The sequence below is a fragment of the Amphiura filiformis genome, chromosome 11 (genome assembly GCF_039555335.1).
Source record: "Amphiura filiformis chromosome 11, Afil_fr2py, whole genome shotgun sequence".
In the NCBI taxonomy this organism is placed as follows: domain Eukaryota; kingdom Metazoa; phylum Echinodermata; class Ophiuroidea; order Amphilepidida; family Amphiuridae; genus Amphiura; species Amphiura filiformis.
The window spans coordinates 22090863-22113488 of record NC_092638.1 but is presented as its reverse complement, the minus strand read 5'-3'; the positions used below and the strand labels follow the sequence as shown (position 1 = coordinate 22113488).

Genomic DNA, 22626 nt, shown 5'->3' with positions numbered 1-22626 from the left:
ATATATTTTTGAAGTTAAATATATGGAGATAATAGTAATAATGTCAAGATGATAATGTATTATCTCAACTTAATTGATCATCCAGAGGCTATTTAAAGCAAGTACATGTAAAAAGCTTTTCTTTTTAATTTAAAATTATTGTTATTATTGTCTTCTGTTTTTTACAGGAAGCATGCATGATGGTTTGGAAAATGGACCTTGTGATGGCTATACCATGGACATAGGAAACCATTGATTTTTGAATCAACAGCGGAACTATTCTTGGTGGTTATTCAATGGAGCTCAATGGATTTTCCAACCTACGGATTTGGCGCAAACTTCTCACATAGCACTATAACATGATTAGTCGTTTGGATTTAAGTACCAGCATTCAGCAGTTGGGGAAAAAATCAGCATAGTTGAATGAAATACTTAATTGTTAGTAGTTAATGGCATTATGTCAAAGTCTGGCTAACTTTGCGACTAATTTATGAGACATTGCCGGGGACATTGCACTGTTTCACTGTTTGATGAACTCCAATAATAAACAAAAGGTTAGATCTGCACAATAATTATTTGTGAACAAAAATATTTACGGAAATGATTGTGCTCCTGGAGAACAAAACTATGGTAAAGAGCTCCAGAATTACTCCAATAATTACATAAGCAACTGAATAATGCACCAACTGCCTGCCAAGATTATAATACAGGACATTGATATGATACAGGGTCTTTGAAAGAGCTGTGCAGTCAGAAAATTTAATATATAATGGCACAACAAATATGATCAGAATAGAGTATGATGTTGCGTGGTATTAAGGGGGTACTACCCCCTCTCGATAAATTTGTGTCTATTTTTGCATTTTTCTCACAAACTAATAACACAGTGATAACAAAAGTTATGTATATTATAGGGCAAGGAATCCAATTACTACACTGGAATTTCAGTGACCCAAGACAAGCGGTTTGTTATTTATGATAAGAAATAAGGTACCACTAGGATGTACCTCGTTTCCTATCATATACTAAACCGCTTGTCCTGAGTCACTGAAATTTCAGTGTAGTAATTGATTCCTTGCCCCAATAATATACATAACTTTTGTTACCAGTGTGTTATTATTTTTGAGAAAATGCGAAAATAGTCACAAATTTACCACATGGGTGTAGTACCCCCTTAAAGCATCTGCCAAATTTTTTTTTTTTAATTTTGAAAATTGACCCACATGGTCTGGATAACAATTTGAAAATTGCACCTCAATAGGTGTATAGTGTATAGTTTCTTGCATTCACAGCAGTTATAAAGCTATAAAATTTACCATTCTGAAATTAAAGAGGAAACCCAGCCAGAGCAGTCCTTCTGGGATGAACCAAACCTGCCTGGTTATCAAATTAGTTAGTGACAATTTACAAGTGACTTAACTAATGCATATTTATACTATGCCAGGGTCATTTGTTTGGCAATATTTTCTTAACATGATCAAAGACATTTCACTCCCTGGAGGTTTGATTCACCCGGAAGAACTACTCTGGCGGGCTTCCTCTTTAAGGTGGATTACTACACCCCTGATAAATTTTGTGACTAATTTTGCATTTTTCTCAAAAATAACTACACACTGGTAATAAAAGTTATGTATATTATAGAGGCAAGGAATCCAATTACTTCACTGCAATTTCAGTGATTCAAGACAGGTGGTTCATTATATAAATGGGGTACATTCTAGCGGGACCTCTTTTCTTATCATAAATAACGTACCACTTGTCTTGAGTCACTGAAATTCCAGTATAGTATCTGGATTCCTTGCCCTATAATATACATAACTTTTGTTACCAGTGTATTATTATTTATAGTCACAAATTTATCAAGGGGTGTAGAACCACCTGCAAAAATAAAAACATAGTAAAAATTTCCAGCTATGCAGTAATGGTGATGGTGCTCTTGGAGCATATGATCACAGTGAATCCATGTTGCAACCATGTAGCATCATAGAGACGCGGGGCACATGCCCCCCATCGATTGCAAAGTTTAGAAAATCCAATTGGAAAATTGCCGAAAATGGATTGTGCCCCTCAATCACTATCAGACACAGATGCTTTAATTACCCCAATATGATGACCTATGCTATGCCACTGATTACTTCTATTTGATCATTGATGGTGCGTAACATTTAACCTTGGTCCTTTTTGGCTCAAACACATAAAACTGGAATGAAAGCCCCAAGTAGTTCAAATTATGCATCTCTTGACTGGAATTTTCAAATTTCGCAAGGTTGTCAACCAACCATACTTCCATACAGCAATAATCAGCAAAGAAAAAAATGGCAAACCATCTTCTCTGCAACTGAACTATCGGAGTCTGATACCATTGTTTATATGATATTTACCCATCTTACATGTATTTCTATTCCTACTCAAATGCAACACTGAAATAAATTCAAGCAAAGCAAATGATTATGCTTTTAATTTATTATTCTTTTCATTTTGACACATACAAAGTCATGATTGTTAACATCATCTGCCAGTGATTGTGTTAAAAGTTACCAAATTTGCCTTCAATAATGTAAAGTAAATCTTCAGATACCATGTAAAGAGGTTTAATAAAATGTTATTTTTATATGGCATGGTTCTACTAAGTCTTGAGATTGTAGTCATTCTTCTCTCATCTTTAATGTCCATTTGCATTTTTCCCCATTTTTTTGGCAATAGCTTGTGTTCATGGTGATCATAATTCAAAATCTTCATTTCATGAAGAACTAGCTCAGTTTGCTGATAGCAAGGCCATATATTGCCACATGACTGAGTTAGCTGGGAGTGTTTCAAAATACTTGCATTTCCTTGACAATAATGATATAAAATTGGATGGTTTGAACTCAATACAAGAATTTATTATCGAGCTATGAGTTTTAAAATATTGGAGGAGACGAAGTCAAGTCCAATATTTTTAACTCATAGCGAGACCAATAAATTTTGTATTGGGTGAAAAATATCCAATGTTATCATTATGTTTTCAGAATCTTTTTGGTCAAAAACATGACTTTTGGTAAAAATGTGATTTTTGGTAAAAATGTGGTTTTTGGTCAAAATGTGATTTTTGGTCAAAATGTGATTTTTGGTCAAAAATGAGTTTTGGTCAAAAATTGTGGAAAACAATTTTGGGGGAAAAGTGAGCCTATCCAACACAGTCCAAGTTTTGAGTCCAAGTGTTGATTATATTGGACTCTTTAACTCTGTACAAAGTATAGGAAGGAAGATTCTGAGAACATAATAGAAATAAATTGAGTGTATGGGCGAATGGGGTTAGTTGCACCTTTGAGTCAAAAGAGTTCAGTGTGGGGCACTAATTGGGGATGGAGGACTACTTAGGTTAAATCATGATATGACTGCTCTTGTGTTTTTTAACCAAGAACAAATTTGTTTATTTCCCAGGGGGTCACTCCCATTGTGGCATGTACACCATCCGCGATAATAAAAATGCGTAAGGGTAGTTTTTTGTGGGTAGGCACGATACGTGTGTATCGTGTTTAAGGTGTTAAAAACATGAAAAAAAAAAAAAAAGGGTAGCAAAATTGCAATTGCTAATACGTGGAAATGAAATTTAGGGTATGAAATTTGATGCAAGGAACAAAATCCCTGTATATGTTTAGGGTGTGAAAACAGGCGTGTGATATCTGTTTAGGGTATCGTTTTAGCCAAGGGTTAAATCCTTGTTTAGGGTGCATTTCAAAAGTTGATTATTGCGGGAGGTGTACAGGCCACAATGGGAGTGACCCCCTGCAGGTTTATTTTAATAACCAGTCGGTCCGGGCAGACGCAAGCTCGGGCCCTGATAGGGCCAGGCTCAAACAAAAGGCTCAACCCAAGCCTAAAAGCTTACAAGCAGGATGTTCTCAGCTGTCTATCCAATCTATCACTACAAGATTCCTATTTTGGCCATCTGCAGACTGGTACACACAAAGTACCTACACAGTACCAATTATGCCACTGCACAGGATCCACCAGCAGTGGTACTGCACTGGTTCTAAACTGGTACTCACCTGGTACTGCACCGCACCAGCCAAGTACATGTACCTCCGACTAATTCAGCGATGGTGTACCTGTGCAGGCAGCCCAATATGAATCAGGTAGTGTAACTGAGCTTCATAATATTAATCCTAAAACACTTGTTGTCACAGTCCACTGCTTAGATTTAATTTCTAAATTGGAATGTAAAATCTAAAAGTTACTTGTCGATTGCTTGTTGCCACAAATGGCACTGTAGTACACCAGTACACAGACTCGCAGAGGAATGTTTATATTTGCAACTTTTCGATCTCAAATATGGTTCCTGACTACCAGTTGCCTGAGTTATCAGTTTCCAGGGCTTGGTCAATCTTTTGCCTTACCACACACACCAACCTATAAATTTAAAAAGAAATAGAATAAAATATTGTTTCACATCGAACAAGTTTTTACTGCAAATTGAAAATGATACGTGGGATACAATGATATTCTGGGAGACAAATTACTGCTGGTGGCAAACATTAGCAAAATGGTGCAAGTGATTATGAAAATGCCACTGTTAGCAACAACATTTCAAATTCATTTCAAAGCAGTTTGAGGTACCGGTACTCACGCTTTCTTACATGTAGCTCCAACTTCCACTGACATTCTCCGCACAAAGGTGTGAGGTGTACACCACAGCCACAAGAGGTCACACAGAAAAAATAAATTATCAACAAATTCACAACTACTTTCCTCACATGGAGTTAAATTAAAGAAATCTTTTTTTCTTACATCAGTGTAAATTTTGAGCACATTTGAAGGTGTAAGGTGACCAAAACTGTGACTGAAACTATAGTCTCTTCCCGGAGACTGGCTTAATCACAAATGAATGAGCAAGGGTTTGCCGTAATAAATACAATGCTTCATTTGCCTACCACATCACAGTTACTTGGCATGGGACAATTACATATTTAGCATTTTAAATCAAAAAATGATGATTTTAAATTGTATTTAAATATAATGCAGGTTTTTCACAACATCCTTAACCCTGCAGTCACATGGCTGCTCACTACAAAAGGGTTGAAATGTTAGCAATACAGCAGGTTTTTTTGGGTTGGATTATTTAATGAGTTTGTGTCCCTAAGTATGTGTAGTAAACTAAAAATCAGTGGCTAAAATACAATGTACATGGCAAATTCCTTTCTATTCAAAAACTAACTTTGCTGAAACTGCAGCCCATTCATGGTGGATGATCATGGATCTACATTAGGGACTGTTCACAAACACTTGTTGGGGGGGGCTGATGCAAAAAGGGGGGCTCTTAAAAGTTTTGACCCTTCTAGGGGGAGAGGGGCTCTGAAAAAATTGACCACAAATTTTCTGAGATCTGAAAAAGGGGCCCGAAAAATTTTCACGATGAAATTTTTTTGCATCAGGGCCCCCAACAAGTGTTTGTGAACGGTTCCTTAATCGATTTTACTGTATGATACATGTACGAGGGGGTATCCAAAAGTTTTTGACATCACCCAGAAGTGAAAGAGCTATACTGATAAAATTTTGTCAGTGTAATCACTGGTCCTTATGTACATTATGGTTCAAAAATGGTCTCATAAGTATGTTTACTTTCTTTCCAGGTGGTGCTAGATGGGCAGTAGGCGCATTACCTTTTCATGATAAGATCCTCCACTTTCTTGAGTTTCTTCACTGTGGCCCCGCCATCCATAAGTGATGGACGTCCACTTCTTGGCTAATCTGTGAGGGACATGTAGCCAGTTTGGAAATTCCTTTTTCAAAAAGCGACATTGCAATACGGTCCGGAATTTTCACCATCTTGCAGGTTATGCGCCTAGCTACTGCCCACCTAGTGCCATCTGGATAGAAAGTAAACTTATACTTATGAGACCATTTCTGAACCATAATGTACATAAGGACCAGTGATTACACTGACATAATTTCATCAAAATAGCTCTTTCACTTCTGGGTGATGTCAAAAACTTTTGGATACCCCTTCGTACAATGTACATGTCATACATCATAGACTTACTTGCAAACTCATTTTGTGTGGCATGGTGGTGCAGGGCTCTAGCCTTCTCCTGTCTTTTTCTCCTGATGACATGAAGAAAGAAATGCAAATTTAAATATCAAAATTTGAGGAAAATTGAGGTACATAATACATTAGATGCATGCATAAACTCCTCTAGTTGATTAATTTCACAAAAGTGAGGTTGAGCTTTACCCAAGGAAAATCTAGTACTTGGACGTAAAAAACAAGCAAACACAAACAGAGAAATTCCCAATGATTACACAGACAGTACAAGTACCCACACAGATTTGGTGCCCTAATTTGTATTTACTGAACTACACTGTATTGGTAAGCACCGGAAAAATGTATGATTTTTGAGAGCAAATTTTATGCATCAATTTCACAAAATTCCTGATTTGTGTGATTTATCCATAATATTACCCAAATGTGTGCATTTTCCATAAAAAGTTCAAATTTGCATTTTTTTTAAATTAAATTACACGGCGAGAGTTGAATTCGTTAAAATTAAGTCCTATGAGCAGTGGCGTGCCGTGGCCGCCCCTACCCGGGGGCTGAAGAAAATTCAATTTTGCCGCCCCTTCCTCAGCAGCCCGAAAAGGTTGCCCCAATTTTTTTACGGTCGTTTGAAAAAGTGAAGAACAAAAAAAAAAGGATTTCTAGGCGCTAGCGCCTCAAAAGCAACACATTTTTATATATAGTACAATTTTTTCAAAATTTCCGCCTTTTTTTTTTTACTAATTCTTTTTGCCGCCTTCTTCTTCCGCTGCCCTTCGATTTGGCCACCCCTGCTTTGACTCGGGGCTGGCGCCCAAAGCCCCCCCCAAATATGCGCATGATGAGGGCGGTCGACTGCATATCCGTCAGTACACGCTTTTCAATGCGGAATAAATGCTAACCTCATCGTGACATCATCCAAGCAGCAAAGTTCATTTCCCATGGAAAAAGCATGTAGGCCTATTGACGGATATGCAGTTTACCATTCTGCTATGGTCTATTTTCTATACCGGTACTTTTTTCTGCATGGATTGTATTACAGATCACCATGGGTTCTTTCAATTTTGTGAAAACTTATGTTTTTTTTTGGAAAATGAATACTTTAAAAATGGGTGTCTTGGAAAAATCTTAAAATTTGTGGCCAAACCTAAAATTCGTGATTATACCCAAAATATGTGAATGTTAGCGTTTCACATACATGTACATTGTACATATCTTTTCAGATTGATTTTTTTAATACATACCCTTTTCTTTCTTCCTTTGTGTGCTGCTTTGCTTGTAGCTCGATCTTCCCCGTCAAAAACAACTATGGGCGTAACATTTTGCCTAACCAACACATCTACTGCTTAGCAGAAATCATTGACATACATGCATACCGGGGTACCTGTAAGAACCATAATTGCATAAAAGTGATGTAAAAATTGGTTGATATACAACTTGTCCCTATCCCAACCCACCCCTTGACCAATAGCGTATCTGTGGCAGGGGTCACTCTGCACCCCCCATGGCTTTGACCAGGAAGGAAAACCTGAAAAATTATGCTAAATCAGCCTATTTTACACCTCTGCCTGAGAAAATCTACCCTGTGACCGGGTAAATCTACCGCACACCAGGATTTTGCCCGCTCTGACAAGTGACCCCAATACATGGTACACCACGTACTGCCCTTGACAATATAGTCTACCCGTCCTTTGACAATATATATAGTCAACTACCTTAGCTTTATTCCCTCCAGCAAGCAAGGGACAGGTTGGTCACTGGTCAGTGACACGAGTTGCCTTCAAAAAATGTGGTGCAGGTTGACGCAAGGACAGGTTGGCATAGGAACGGCTTGTCATGTATTCTTAAAAATTAACTTCATTCATGTGACCAGGTAACATTAAAACCAATCAACGGTACAGGGTGCTTTTTTGGTCACGCAGCTATAAAAAGACAATTTTCATGGTTTAGAATAGGAGATTAATGAAAAATAAGCCCTTAATCCTTTCCTTCATCACCGAATACAAGTCACACACTTAAAATAATTTCTTAATATATGAATAGTATTGTAAATAATTGTGGTTCTTGAGAAATATGTCAATTACGAAGATGTTGCGTTTCAACTCTTTTCACATCATAATTACAGAACCACAAGATCCACAAAATTGTAACTGGATTCAGCACCACACCCGATTTAAAATGATCATAACAAATTTCACTACATGTAGATGGTATACCATCTACATTACATAGTATTTAAATTAATAAGCTTAAGCTTAACTTACTTCGTGGATCAATTCCAGGTTGTGCAGTGTACCTGCGTCAATGCCTGCACTTCACCGCCCAAATCCGCGGCAGAAACCCTGGCAGAAACTTTATTTTCTATATTCTTGAATTTTGGGAGTAAAGATTTAATTCCCATTGTCACGATTCGATTGTAACCGTGTGTTTGAAGCTGTCAACTCCGGGATTGTTATTTACGATCAGCTGATTGAATATCACAGGCTGTTTTTAACGGCTGATATCGCTAATTGTTCAAAATGCGCATGCGCTAGACATGCGCATAAAACAAATCGTGTTCCCGTGGTGTTGCCGTCGGGATCCGGAATTGCCAGAGAAGTATGACCCACCCCCCCTGGTCAACCGTGTAATTGAATGGGATTATTTTGAAATTTTAAAACGCTTGAAATATCACAAACAAATAGGCCTATGTTGATAAATAATATAAATACAAGCTAAAACCGTTGGGGTTCGATAATGAACCCCACAAAACTAACCGAGTATATGGAAAATGCCATACGGCCGGGCGGTTTCACGAGTTGCCGGCGCGATCATGTCATCCGCCGCCTGTTTACAAGTATGGCTGGAGCCTTCCCTTCTAAAGGGATTTTTTGTTTAGTCTTTTATTATTCCAAGCTCGTCGCCAATTAGCGAATCCAAACTTTCCACGCTGTTGCAATGTTTAACATTATGATTGAATATGATGTCAATAATTAACCGCAACATTCTGTGATAGAGTATAATAACCATCAAGTATGAGTCGATTAATTGTGAAGAATCTTCCGCGAGAGGTAAGCCTCATAAAAGTAATATAGGACGGGCAAATTAAGTCATGAAAGTTGTTTGCTGCTCATGTGCTAACAAACCAGTCGAATTCAACAGTCACGACAGTCGATCATGCGGCATCAGGGTAGCCCTATAGAATTCTGGCCATAGTATCCGTTTTTACTTCTACTAGGGCCAGAGGCACTTACATTGAAAAATTTGTTGAGCATGCTTGAACGATCCAGTACAAAAGTTGAAAGCATTTCAATGCTTGAAAGCTTTGATCGAGGCAATGGTGATGGTGTGTGTGTCAGCAAAAAAATGGTCAGGTCTAGCTCGAGATACTCTAGCTAAAATACAGACTTACATTAGGCCTACTATCTTACATTATCTTGCTGTATTTCAGCTAGAGCGCCGTATGTAGCGCTTCCGGGGTTTTTTTTGGGAGAACAATACTGTTACGTAAGACGAAGAAGAAACCTGAACCTCATATGAAGTAAGCTGAATGCGATCTGTACTTTTGTAACATTCCGATCGCTTTTGATCACCTAAAGTTGTTTTCTTTAAACTTCCGTGGTCGTGCCTTCAGCGTATCGCGTACACGAAACGTAAACACAAAAGCAATAAACAATCACGCTGATTGGCTGATCAATGCACTTGACAACAAGCCGGCTGACCCATTGGTCTTCGGTAGCGCGCGCGTAGTAGGCTAACCTTGTCACTTCTACGATCGCAATTCACCAGCACGCACCGGACCACGGAAGTTTAAAGAAAACAACTTTATTATCGGCGAATTTGCTTGAAAACATGTGAGTGGATGTTGTGTAAACATAATTAGCATGGAAATTACGATGCAATACAATGCAATTTGAATGAATGCGCAGCAGTTCTATAGAAATAACGTGGCCCGGTTTTATGCAGAATTAGACCACGTCTGGTCAGGTCGCTAATAAGGCCCTTCACAATTGATTCTGAGTTTACTGTTCAAGATTTTAAAAATAGGACGAGGTGACTTTTAATTATTAATTATTAAATCTATTATTTTCTTTATTTAGTATTCACAACCAATTATCATCCCGTTTCACTTTCATGTTAGAAAGTAGCAAGGAAAAGTCATTAAAAGTTATTTTAAAGGAGAAAATCCAAAATAAAAATAAAATTTATGAAATATTTTGCAATTTTCAATTTTGGACGCGGGTAAACTAAGAACTTAATGTGAAGGGCCTAAACATGATATTGGTATGAGAGCTTGAAAGCCAAATTAGTTCAAAATTGGAAAAGCACAAGAAATTATATATGTAAAAATTACCAGGCCTATATCATCTCATTAAAAGTGAACACTCTGTGTATCTTACATGCAGATTAAGGAAGAGAGACTGAGGTCCATATTTGCTGATCAAGGCGAAATCACAGACATTCAGCTCAAGTACACCAGAGGGGGCGTGTTTCGTCGTTTTGCTTTTATCGGCTATCGCACAGGGAAGGAAGCGGAGCGAGCTGTCAATTTTTACGATAAATCGTTCATTGATTCATCAAGGATACAGGTACGTGATGCATAGTACAGTACAATACATTGTCTTCTTTTTTTGTGACAGGAATGTTTGCATTCAGAGAAGATATCTTACACTTCCCAGAATGCATTTCTTCCTTTTAAATTTTCTGTACCGGGTACTGATTTGCTATCCAGTGCAACATGGGTCGATAGTGACAAATGGTACCTCAATGAACAGAGCACATCCAGAATTAGTCGGGCAGCAAACTACCCAGTTTTTAAGGCCGTGGCCTTTTGATGAAGACAATGTGCCACCTATCCTAGCATGTTGCTTGGGTCCCAAGTAACATATTTATACATGTTTACAAAAATCCAGATGCAGCAGAAGGCGGCCATCTTGTTTTTCAAAATGGCGCCCATTTTGGCAAAATATTTCCAATATTTGTCAAACTGCCCCTTCCCAATGTGATTTTATTGGTACAGTAGTGATTGTTTTAGGCTTATAATAGTAGTTTTGTCATGTTGGCATACAGTAGCACCAATATAAATGATTTACAAATTCAAAATGGCCACCGAAATCAATTTATTTCCTTCAAACATACAATAAGCCTACATCAATCTGGTAACATGGGAGATTGGACATGTGACATGAATATTAATATAATAACACACACAAATCCCATACTTAATTACTTTAATGCACACACACCCCCATACACCCCTCCTATGTTTATCACATTGAGATGATGATTTCATTTCGTATATATTATAACATTTTACAGTGCCATAGATATGTATAAAAAACATTTTCTTGGCTCATACGAGTATCCTTTTACAAGAACAAGAACACTTGGTGGTGCTATAGTTCGGGCTACAGGTTATATTACTACGTACATCCATAAGCACATGGCAGTGGGGCGGGTGGTTCTTCAGAAATCAAGAAATGTGAACACATTTAAGGGGGTACTACACCCTTGCCCAACTTTGTGCCTATTTTTTGCATTTTTCTCAAAAATTATAGCGCATTGGGGACAAGTAAGATATGTATGTTATAGGGGCAAGGACTACAACTACTGCACTGGAAATTTTATTTCAGCACAGACAACAGTTGTGGAGTTACAGTCAAAAATGAGGAAAACCAATATTTGATCAATAAATCAATAACTATTTGCTTTGAGTTGCTGAATTGTCAATACAGTAGTTGTAGTCCTTGCCCCTATAATATACATATCTTTCTTGTCACCAATGTGCTATAATTTTTACGAAAAATGCAAAAATATGCACAAAATTGGCCAGGGGTGTAGTACCCCCTTAAGGATTTTAAGGGCACTTTTGCCCAAATGTGCCCAGGTGGTTGGTTTCACTGGTCTCCACTGAAAACCCACCCATCAATATACCAAAATCGCTGAAAAGGGTACCCCAAAACCATGGCACCTTCCTGTACACCATCACAGAGAAAGCCCCCCGGACATGGCATTGGCCAGGTATTGAGGGGTATTGGGAATATAGTAAAAAGTATCGAGTGGTCCCAGAAATGGGTTATGATTTCATACCACCAAATAGTATTATACGGTCGTACGCCCTGAATGCATTTCTCAGAAAAAGCCATACATATCATAAAGTAAGCATTAAAATGAGCAGAAATTTGCATAACTTTGGCTAAATTTGGATTGGTCATGATTAGTAATATCAAATCCTGCAAGTGTACCACAAATGGGAGAGATCAAGTATTTTTCAATGATTTTAAGCAGTCGTTTCTGTACAGAAACACTGGCATGATTTTGGGGGTAAATTAGGTAATTCCCGGACATCATAGACTTCGAGGGCCAGTCGTAAAAATAATGACGGTCAACCTATATCTTAATCCAGTCAGAGGGATCAGGCTAGGGCTAAGTTCAACCATCATAGTTGTCGCTAAGAACTGAGTCGCTCTTGCGAAGAAAAAATGACGTTTTCTTGAGGCGAATTTAGTACATATCTCTATGGGGATTTATTTGGTGGTGTGATATCTGAATGGTCCAGGAATGGGGAGAGTCCCATGGTCGGTATTAGGGCACCTAAAACAATGGGAAGGTCAGTTTGAAAAATATTGGATAGGGTGAGGGGTACTGGGGATGTAGTTAAGGGTCCCAGGGGTTGGATAATGGGTACCGGGGACAGAGTTAGGCGCACTGAGGTCTACAGGTGTACTGAGGACAGGGTAAAGGGTACAACGGGTTATGGGTCACCGGTGAAGGGGCTATGGGTTTCACTTCAGGGATGATTGGTCATGGGTTCCAGGAATGGGGTTAGAGGTCACATGATTATATTTGAGGTCCCAGGGATAGGATATGCAGGGGTGGAATTTCGTAAAGTGCCACAGGAGTCCAAGTGGATTCTCGCAAGAGAGTTTTGCGAGAGTCCATGGATTCCCGTAAATGGATTCTCGTTGTACAATCTTGCGGGAGTCCAAAAGGTATTATATGTAGGCCTACGTAAAATGCATTCAAACAAACAAACTAACAAATAAACTAACAAAGTTAAGTTTTTATGTGTCATCATAGGCCCTACTCTCACTTCCATATATGTCATTGCATCTTTGGCGACTTTTCCTTTATATTTTGCAGGCTTTGAGTTTTAAGGCGTGTTGAACTTAAACATAAGTTCGCTGATCCGATCATTTCCAGCGAGAGTCCACATGGACTCTCGCAATAGGATTTTACGGGAGTCTCTGTGAGAGTCGACTCTCAGACTCCCGCGAAATTCCACCCCTGATATGGGTTACTGGGATTGAATTAGGGGTCCCAGGGTTGGGGCAATGGGTACCAGGAATTGGGTAAGGGCTAGGGGTATGAGTACCAGGACCATGGTAAGGGGTACCAGGCATTGGATCTAGGGAACCAGATGTGGGGTTACAGGTACCAAAGATGGGATTAGGGTTCCAGGGATGGGTCATGGGTCTCGGGGACGGAGTTCCAGGTTCCAGGAATAGAGATTAAAGTCCCATAGTTAGTGTTAGAGGTCCCAGGGAATAAGTGATAATGTGGATAGACTTCGGGGTCCCAGGTTGGGGTAACGGGTACCAGGAACAGAGTAATTTAAGGGTACTGGGCATTGGTTAAGGGTAAACAGGTTGTGGGGTTGCATGTACCAAAGGTGCGATTAGGGTCCAAGTGACGTGTTATGGGTCTTGCGAGAGTTCCAGGTTCCAGGAACGAAGTTTAAAAGTCCCATAGTTGGTGTTAGAGGTCCCAGGGAATAAGGTAAGGGATAATGGGATGGAGTTAGGGGTCCCAGCGTTGCGGTAATGGGTACCAGGAAAGGGGTTAAGGGTACCAGCATTGGGTAAGGGGTACCGGATGTGGGGTTACAGGTACGAAAGATGGGATTAGGGTCCCAGGGACGGTTCATGGGTCTCGGGGAAGGAGGCAGAGGTTCTAGGATGGAGTTAAAGGTCCCATAGTTGGTATTAGGTGTCCCGGGGATATGGTTAGGGCACTGGGGATGGAGTTCCCAGGTTTGGCATTAGGAGTCCCAGGGATGGTGTTAGGGGTACCGAGGACTGTTAAAGGGTACTGGAGTAAGAGACTTAGCATGCTTAGGGTACTAAGGATATGGTTACGGTGCCAAGGATGTGGTTATGGGCTGGTCCGAGTACATCAAACTTAGCCGCAACATTTCAGGTTATGGGCCACTGGGCAGTGGATTATGGGTCCCGGTGTTGTGTTTTAAGGGGTCCCTTGGATGGGTCTAGGGGTCCCAGGGATGGGTAGGGCTACTGGCCAGGGATGGGGTTAGGGGTACCAAGAATACAGGGTTATGCGAACCAAGAGGAGGGTATAAGGGTAGGACATACGAGTGCAGAATACATGTTATGGGTTATAGATATCAGAGTAACTATTAGCGTGTTTCTATTGAGTCCCCTGCATTTTACCGGTAAAATTGTTCACCGTCAAATAGCGGCGAAAGGCGGATAACGGTCAGTTTCCATTGCACGTTGTTTACCGGTAAACACTCGATGAACAGCGTCAATTGACACACCTTAAAAGTTTGCCGGCAAAAGGTTGTGCACTGGGGTCAATCGCAAAGCATTGTGGATTTTAATATTGTAGTATTTTCTTAGTTGTTTGGCTAAAAATGAGGTAGCAAACACGAGAAAAGAAGACTGAAGAATAATGTTTTTTTATTAGCGTTTTCATTCGTTCTCGTACATCAAATTACGCCATTGGGAAATCCCCCTCAGTGATATCGACGTGAGTACTCAGTATTGTTGCGCGCAAAAAAACTGGGTCTTAGAATTTAATCTTTCACAGTTTAATTTCAGTTAATATTCTTTTTAGTGAATAGTAATTTAACATGAACAACATAATATTAAATTCATGAAATCTTTCTAATCTTCTGAAGCACACACCGCCGCGGATCCGAGTTGATTTCTATTTATTTCGCATGCACAGCTGGATTCATCCGCGGAGCTGTTGTTGTTGTTTTATGGCTTCGGTCATAAATCATAACTCACATTAAATATTTAGCATAATATATATAATGCAGGGATAATGCATTATGAATATTTCTTCCATTTACTTTATTATGTGATTATTTAGGGAATAATTAGGCCTAAGAATTTTTGCGAACGGAATGGTATAATACATAAACAAGCTAACCCATTGATGATGCAGAGGTCAATTTCACGACTCAACTTCCGTTTTCTCCCCTGTATGCGCATTCAATCGGACGGAGTGAGTTTCTATTGACGTTTACGGTAAGCGTCCCGCTTATTTTCCTTCCTCAAGAAGGAAAACGTTACCGGTAAAAACTCGCCTCTGTTTACCGGTAAATAGCGGGGAAGGTCAGTTTCTATTGAGCAGAAATAATCCCTTTACCGTCTTTTTACCGGTAAACGGTCCCAATAGAAACACGCCTTATGTACGTTTAGCAGGGTAGGCGATACAGGGTTATGAGTTAGGTACCGAGTTAGGGGTGATCGGGGTAAAGATCAGGATTACGGGTTAGGGTATGGGTATGGGCTGGCCCCGGTACATCGAACGTACTTAGCGGGTACATAATTATTATTATCATATCTAGATGAGGAGACATGAAGACAATAAGGTGGAAGTTACAGATCTTAAATTCAGGAACTATTTTATAATAAAATGTTATCATAAAGAGCGAATTCATAATTATAGGTAAGAACTAGAAGGCTATATATTTGTACACAAATACGGCTATACCCGCATGTTATCGGTATACCCAAACTTACAGTCCTTATTTGCTGAGGACGTAAAAGGGTCACTCCATATGAAATCAAGGAGTCTCCCCACCTGACCCCCTCAGATTTGCTTTATATTTTAGTCATATGTTGTACCTGTAAAAATATTAAAAACCTGCAAATTTGAGGTCTATAGCTCTTCTGGATTTTCTGTGGCAGCCATTTAAAGTTTGAGTAGGAGGGTCTAAATTTGGACTAAAAAGTTGCCCTTTAAATAAATTTCATCTTCGAGAGTCTGTGCCTTCTTTATAAAAAGAGAGAGAGGTCTGAAACCTTGTATACACACTAACTGTATGCCCAATTTGTCAAAAAGTAAAAAAAAAAATTCTGTCATTGTGTGTTGTGTCACGGGGTCATTAAATATGCAAGAAAAAATGTAATGTTTTGCAAACTGGCAAGTTTAGCCCCCCTAAATTCACATATTTTGTCAAATTAATTATTTTTTGTTGTCACTGATGCTATATATAAGATAAATACAATGCATATCCAAAAAATTGAGGTCACAACTCATTTACATTTCGAACAGCGCCCTCACGAAGATGAAATTTATTGCAAATTCAACATTTTCGGGGGCCCCGAAGTCGATGTGGTCCACCTTCAAAATTTATAAAACATCACTTTTATATGGCTACTAGTAGGCATGTCCACTAAAAATTGAAGTACTTTTAAATTGATTCAGACCTAACTTATTGGATGGGAATTGATGAAAGAAACATTTTGGTGTTTAAATAATCTTAATCGGACGTTTCATTCCAGAGATATGGCCTTTCGAGGGTCACGGTTTTATATAGGGCTGCTAGAACATGTTAAAAAGTTAAAGTCCAAAAAGGAATACTAACAGAAAGTGCAACTTTAAGGTACTTTTTCTTAATGTATTTAAAACTATCTTATCTGGAACATTATATTTGCTTATAACAACATGAAAATAAGATCATCCTGAAAATTTAATCGATTTTGTTGACATACAACAAAAACTATAAGACCTCAAAACCCATGGTTTGTTTGTTGAAACCTCAAGCATGATCATAGATGGCCGCCATGGAAAATATCTCCATAGAGGAGATGAACAATAAGTGCATTATTTCAAATGAAAAGCGGTAGTCTTAAACATTGTTCAATCTTTTAAGGTCAGCACATTTTATCTTCAAAAATTATTATATTTCATCATGGCATAAGTTTGGTAACATTAATCACTACCAATTTTGAGAAATTTGCTCAACTCAAAGGTTATCTTTACTACATGTACATTGAGCAATACACTGTGTGCATGGAAGCCATGATGGTCCCCGGTTTTTATACTCCCTATGAAATGGACATGGTAGTGAGAAGTGCACGGGAAGTGCATGATTTGAGATGGGCATGGTAGGCTTAAACATTCTTAAATTTCTTAACATCCTACACATGTTGTCTTCATAAATAGTTAAATTTTATGAGTATGTAAGTTTGCTTGTCTGATTCACTCCAAATTCGGAGATAATTGCGTTTGAACACCTGATGCACGGAATGGTGTCACTTCAACCTGTTGTAGTTCTCATCTCATTAAATTTTTCATTAAAAAAGTTGATCTCTTCATGCAGGAAGGTCCTCTCTATTTACTGACCAAACAGGAAAAAGTTTGGTGAATGTTTTCTGGTGGAATCAGGAATTTCTTGAAACACCCTGATATAGGCCTACATTTGGATCAAAACAAGTATGTACGCCATTTAACATGCCTGGGATTTCTTGTATCGATCAGTTTCTCCATAGACAATACGTGTGTGAGTGCACGCACACAGTAAAATGAAAAATCGTTCTAGTGGAAACTGTATTGAGAGTGGGCATCCCTACTACTAGTCTTAAATTTAAACTTTGCTAAGTCCCAGTAATTGTCTAGGTTGACTTCATATAAAACGACAAGCCCAAAGTTGACCATTTTCTTATGATTGTATGTACTGCAAATGTGCCGAATTCGGAAGGCTTAAAAGTCAAATTGGCCACAATATTGAAAGTAAATGATTAGATGAGTAGTTATTGGCCCTATTTACTTTTATTTCCATTTTATTTTCAATATACAGATTTTCTATGGCAGCCATTTAAAGTTTGAGTAGGGGGGTCTAAATTTGGACCCAAAAGTTGCCCTTTGAATAAATTTCATCTTTGGGAGCCTGTACCTTGCTAATAAAAAGAGAGAGAGGTCTGAAACCTTGTATACACACTAATTGCATGACCTATTGGTCAAAAAGTAAAAAAAAAAAAAAAATCTGTAATTGCGTGTTGTGTCACGGGGTCATTAAATATGCAAGAAAAAATGTAATGTTTTGTAAACTGGCAAGTTTAGCCCCCTAAATTCACAATTTTGTCAGATTAATTGTTTTTGTTGTCACTAATGCTATATATAGGACAAATACAATGCATATCCAAAAATTGAGGTCACAATTTATTTACATTTGAACAGCGCCCTCATGAAAATGAAATTTATTGCAAATTCAACATTTTCAGGGGCCCAAAGTCGATGTGGTGGACCTTCAAAATTTATAAAACATCACTTTTATATGACTACTAGTCTTCAATTACAACTTTGCTGAATCCCAGTAATTTTATAGGTTGACTTCATATAAAACGACAAGCCCAAAGTTGACCATTTTCTTTTGATTGCATGTACTCCAAATATGCCGAATTCGGAAGGCTTAGAAGTCAAAATGGCCACAATTTTGAAAATAAATGACTAGATGTGTGTAGTTATTGGCCCTATTTTACTTTTATTTTCATTTTATTTTCAATATTGGGGCCAATATGACTTTTAAGCGTTCCGAATTCGGCACATTTGCAGTACATACAATCATAAGAAAATGGTTAACTTTGGGCTTGTCGTTTTATATGAAGTCAACCTAGACAATTACTGGGACTTAACAAAGTTGTAATTTAAGACTAGTAGTCATATAAAAGTGATGTTTTATCAATTTTGAAGGTGGACCACATCGACTTGGGCCCCCGAAATGTTGAATTTGCAATAAATTTCATCTTCGTGAGGGCGCTTGTTCAAATGTAAATGAGTTGTGACCTCAATTTTTGGATATGCATTGTATTTATCCTATATACAGCATCAGTGACAACAAAAAATAATTAATTTGACAAAAAATGTGAATTTAGGGGGGCTAAACTTGCCAGTTTGCAAAACATTACATTTTTTCTTGCATATTTAATGACCCCGTGACACAACACACAATTACAGAATTTTTTTTTTTTTTTACTTTTTGACAAATTGGGCATACAGTTAGTGTGTATACAAGGTTTCAGACCTCTCTTTTATAAAGAAGGCACAGACTCCAAAGATGAAATTTATTAAAGGGCAACTTTTGGGTCCAAATTTAGACCCCCCTACTCAAACTTTAAATGGCTGCCACAGAAAATCCGTAAGAGCTACAGACCTCAAATTTGCAGGTTTTAATATTTTCACAGGTACATTCTATGACTAAAATATAAAGCAAATCTGAGGGGGTCAGGTGGGGACCCTCCTTGATTTCATATGGAGTGACCCAAAATAAAGAAATTGTAAAAAGTCGCCCAATTGGGCAGAAAATGTGTAAAAAGTGAAACTCCAAGTCACAAGCTTAAAATTGAATGTAGGTTGCACTCTCGTAGCACTTAAAATAAAGAAATTGTAAAAGGTCCCCTCCCAGGGGAGGCGTCTCTCTTACTCTCGATAGGTTGCTGTTGTCAGTCTCTCTTATTCACAGTGAGGCTATGCAATATGATTTGGGGAAAACTATTCCACAGGGAGTATATAAATTAAATGGAACAGTCATTTCAGAGGGAGTATGTAAATTAAACGGAACAGCCTATTTTGGGACCATTTCAGAGGGAGTGTGTAAATTAAATGGAACAGCCAATGAGTATGTAATTTAACTGGAATAGCCTTAACGTTGATGTCATCTATATTATAATTACACTATTCTCTGTGGATCTGTTTAGTCCTACGTGTATGGGGTGGGTGTTAGTAACAATATAATATTCTCAGGTGCAATCTGTGTACAAACTCTGAGCCCTGAAGCTGCTTAATTTGATGAGAAAAGACCGGCCCTTTGTTTTAACATTTGGGGCCCTGGGTCCCATAGTATTTGACTTATGAGGCTCATGAACATATATTGAAGTATAATTCTCTGGTGCTCTCAGTAGACTCAAGCTGGGCACTGTAGCTGCTTTATTTACTGAGTAACGGCCGGCCCTATGTTTTAGCGTTTGGGGCCCTGGGGCCCATATTATGTGACATATGGGGCCCATTCTCAGGTGCAATCTGTGTACAAACTCTGAGCCCTGAAGCTGCTTTATTTGATGAGAAACGGCCGGCCCTTTGTTTTAAGATTTGGGGCCCTGGGGCCCATAATATTTGACTTATGGGGCTCATTTACATATGTTGAAGTATAATTCTCAAGTGTTATCAGGACACTCAAGCTGGGCATTGTAGCTGCTTTATTTACGGAGTAACGGCCGGCCCTATGTTTTAGCGTTTGGGGCCCTGGGGCCCATATTATGTGACATATAGGACTTATATATACATATGACAATATAATACTAAAGAGCTATCTGTGTACTAAATCTGAACCCTGTAGCTACTTTATTTGCTGAGAAATGGCCGGCCCTTTGTTTTAACATTTGAGCCCCTGGGGCCCCTAGCCTTGTACATCTGGGGCCAAAATGGACAAAAGGCACATCTTCAACTAAGGGCCCATACATATGCCACTTATGAGCCCTAGTGCCCTTATAGTTTTACAGCTAGCCTTGTCAATCTGTTGCCCCTTATTTTAACATTTGGGGCCCTGGGGCCCATAATATATGACATATGGGGCTCATGTAAACTTGTATATATAGAGTACCCCTGGGGCTATCAGTGTACCAACTCAGGGCCCTGAGGCTGCTTCATTTGACGAGAAACGGCATGCTTTGTATTTTTTGCATTTGGGCCCCTGGGGCCGTGACCTTTGACCTCTGGGGCCAAGATGGGCAAAAGGCACTTCTACGGGTAGGGCCCATAAGTGTACCACATATGGGCCCTGGGGCCTTTGTAGTTTTAGCGCTAGCCTTGACAGAATGATGTGTTTGATAGGAAAAGAAGGAGAAGAAGAAACCACAGAATGGGACTAGATGGCACTGTTGTGTTTGATCAAACACGAATATCTATGCCTGTGATTCAGGGTCGGATCCAGGAATTTTTGATAAAGGGGGGCGCCCTTTGGTCGATTTACGAAAAAAATGTGTTAAAGGGGTTACCCTCGAAAACTCAACGGTTTTGGCCCATTGTTTGCTGTTCATGGCGAATTTGTTCCTTTTTTTTTTAATTTCTGACAATTTTGTATTTTTAAGTTACCGCGCCTTTGCTAGTAAAAAAAAGAGGGCGCGCATGCCGCGCCCCCCTAAATCCGCCCTGTGATTCCCACCTAACCCCCAACTCCTCACCACCCCACCACCATGACACTCTTAACTCACCCTGACACCCCGTAATATGTTTAATGCTGAAACAGCTATCAGTATACCAACCTAGAGCATTGCAGCTGCTTTATTTACCAAGTAACGGCCGGCCCTATGTTTTAGGATTTGGGGCCCTGGGGCCCATATTATGTGACATATGGGGCTCTTATATTCATATAACAATATAATGCTAATGATCAATTAGTGTACCAAATCTGAGCGCTGTAGCTACTTTATTTGCTGAGAAACGGCCGGCCCTTTGTTTTAACATTTGGGCCTCTGGGGCCCCTAGCCTTAAAGATCTGGGGCCAAAATGCATATCTACAAGTTCGGGCCCATACATGTGCCACATATGAGCCATAGTGCCCTTGTAGTTTTACAGCTAACCCTGTCAATCTGTTGCCCCTTATTTTAACATTTGGGGCCCTGGGGCCCATAATATATGACATACGGGGCTTGTGTATACATGTATATATAGAGTACTCCTGGGGCTATCAGTGCACCAACTCAGGGCCCTGAGGCTGCTTTATTTGATGAGAAGCGGCATGCTTTGTATTTTTACATTTGGGCCCCTGGGGCCGTGACCTTTGACCTATGGGGCCAAAATGGGCAAAAGGCACATCTACGGGGTAGGGCCACTAAGTGTGCCAAATATGAGCCCTGGGGCCCTTGTAGTTTTGGAGATAGCCCTGTCAATATGAAGCGTGAGGAGGAGAAGAAGAAGGACTAGATGGCACAGTTGTGTTTGACCAAACACGAATATCTATGCCTGTGTTTCCCCCACTAACCCCCAACCCCGCACCCCCACCCACCATGACACTCTCAACCCACCCTGACACCCCGTAATATGTTTAATGCTATAACAGCTATCAATATACCAACATAGAGCATTGCAGCTGCTTTATTTACTGAGAAAACAGCCAGCCCTTTAACATTTGGGCCCATGGGCCCCTAGCCCTGTACATCTGGGACCAAAACGGGCAAAAGGCACATCTACAACTTAGGGCTCATACATATGCCACATATGAGCCCCAGTGATCTTGTACTCTTAGAGCTGGGCGCGTAAATCTGTTGCACCATATTTTAACATTTGGGCCCCTGGGGCCCATAATATATAACATATGGGGCCTTGTATATTTGTAAATAGAGAGGACCCCTAGGGCTATCAGTGTACCAGCTCAGGGCCATGAGGCTGTTTTATTTGATGAGAAATGGCACGCACGATTGGTATTTTTACATTTGGGCCCCTGGGGCCCGTGACCTTTGACCTATGGGGCCAAAATGGGCAAAAGGCACATCTATGGGGTAGGGCCATTAAGTGTGCCAAATATGAGCCATGGGGCCCTTGTAGTTTTGGAGATAGTCCTGTTAATATGAAGCGTGAGAAGAAGGAGAAGGAAAACTAGATGGCACTGTTGTGTTTGA

At 39.4% G+C, this 22626-nt stretch overlaps 2 protein-coding genes and 1 long non-coding RNA gene across 3 annotated transcripts in view; 1 reads left to right on the top strand and 2 right to left on the bottom strand.

The window, feature by feature from the left end:
- The window catches only part of LOC140164557 (uncharacterized), a 335764-nt gene that overhangs the window by 95789 nt on the left and 217349 nt on the right, over window positions 1-22626 (bottom strand). The window lies entirely within an intron of this gene.
- Window positions 3524-7385, bottom strand: LOC140164553 (uncharacterized). Its single transcript, XR_011860540.1, has 3 exons — window positions 7240-7385; window positions 6002-6063; window positions 3524-4371 (listed from the first exon to the last, which is right to left on the bottom strand). It is a non-coding gene; the product is annotated as an uncharacterized lncRNA (long non-coding RNA).
- Window positions 8904-22626, top strand: part of LOC140164551 (probable RNA-binding protein 19) — an 86044-nt gene continuing 72321 nt past the window's right edge. Inside the window, 2 exon segments of the mRNA XM_072187855.1 lie at window positions 8904-9045; window positions 10381-10563. Of these exon segments, the coding sequence (XP_072043956.1) occupies window positions 9010-9045; window positions 10381-10563 (219 nt within the window). The 5' untranslated portion in view covers window positions 8904-9009.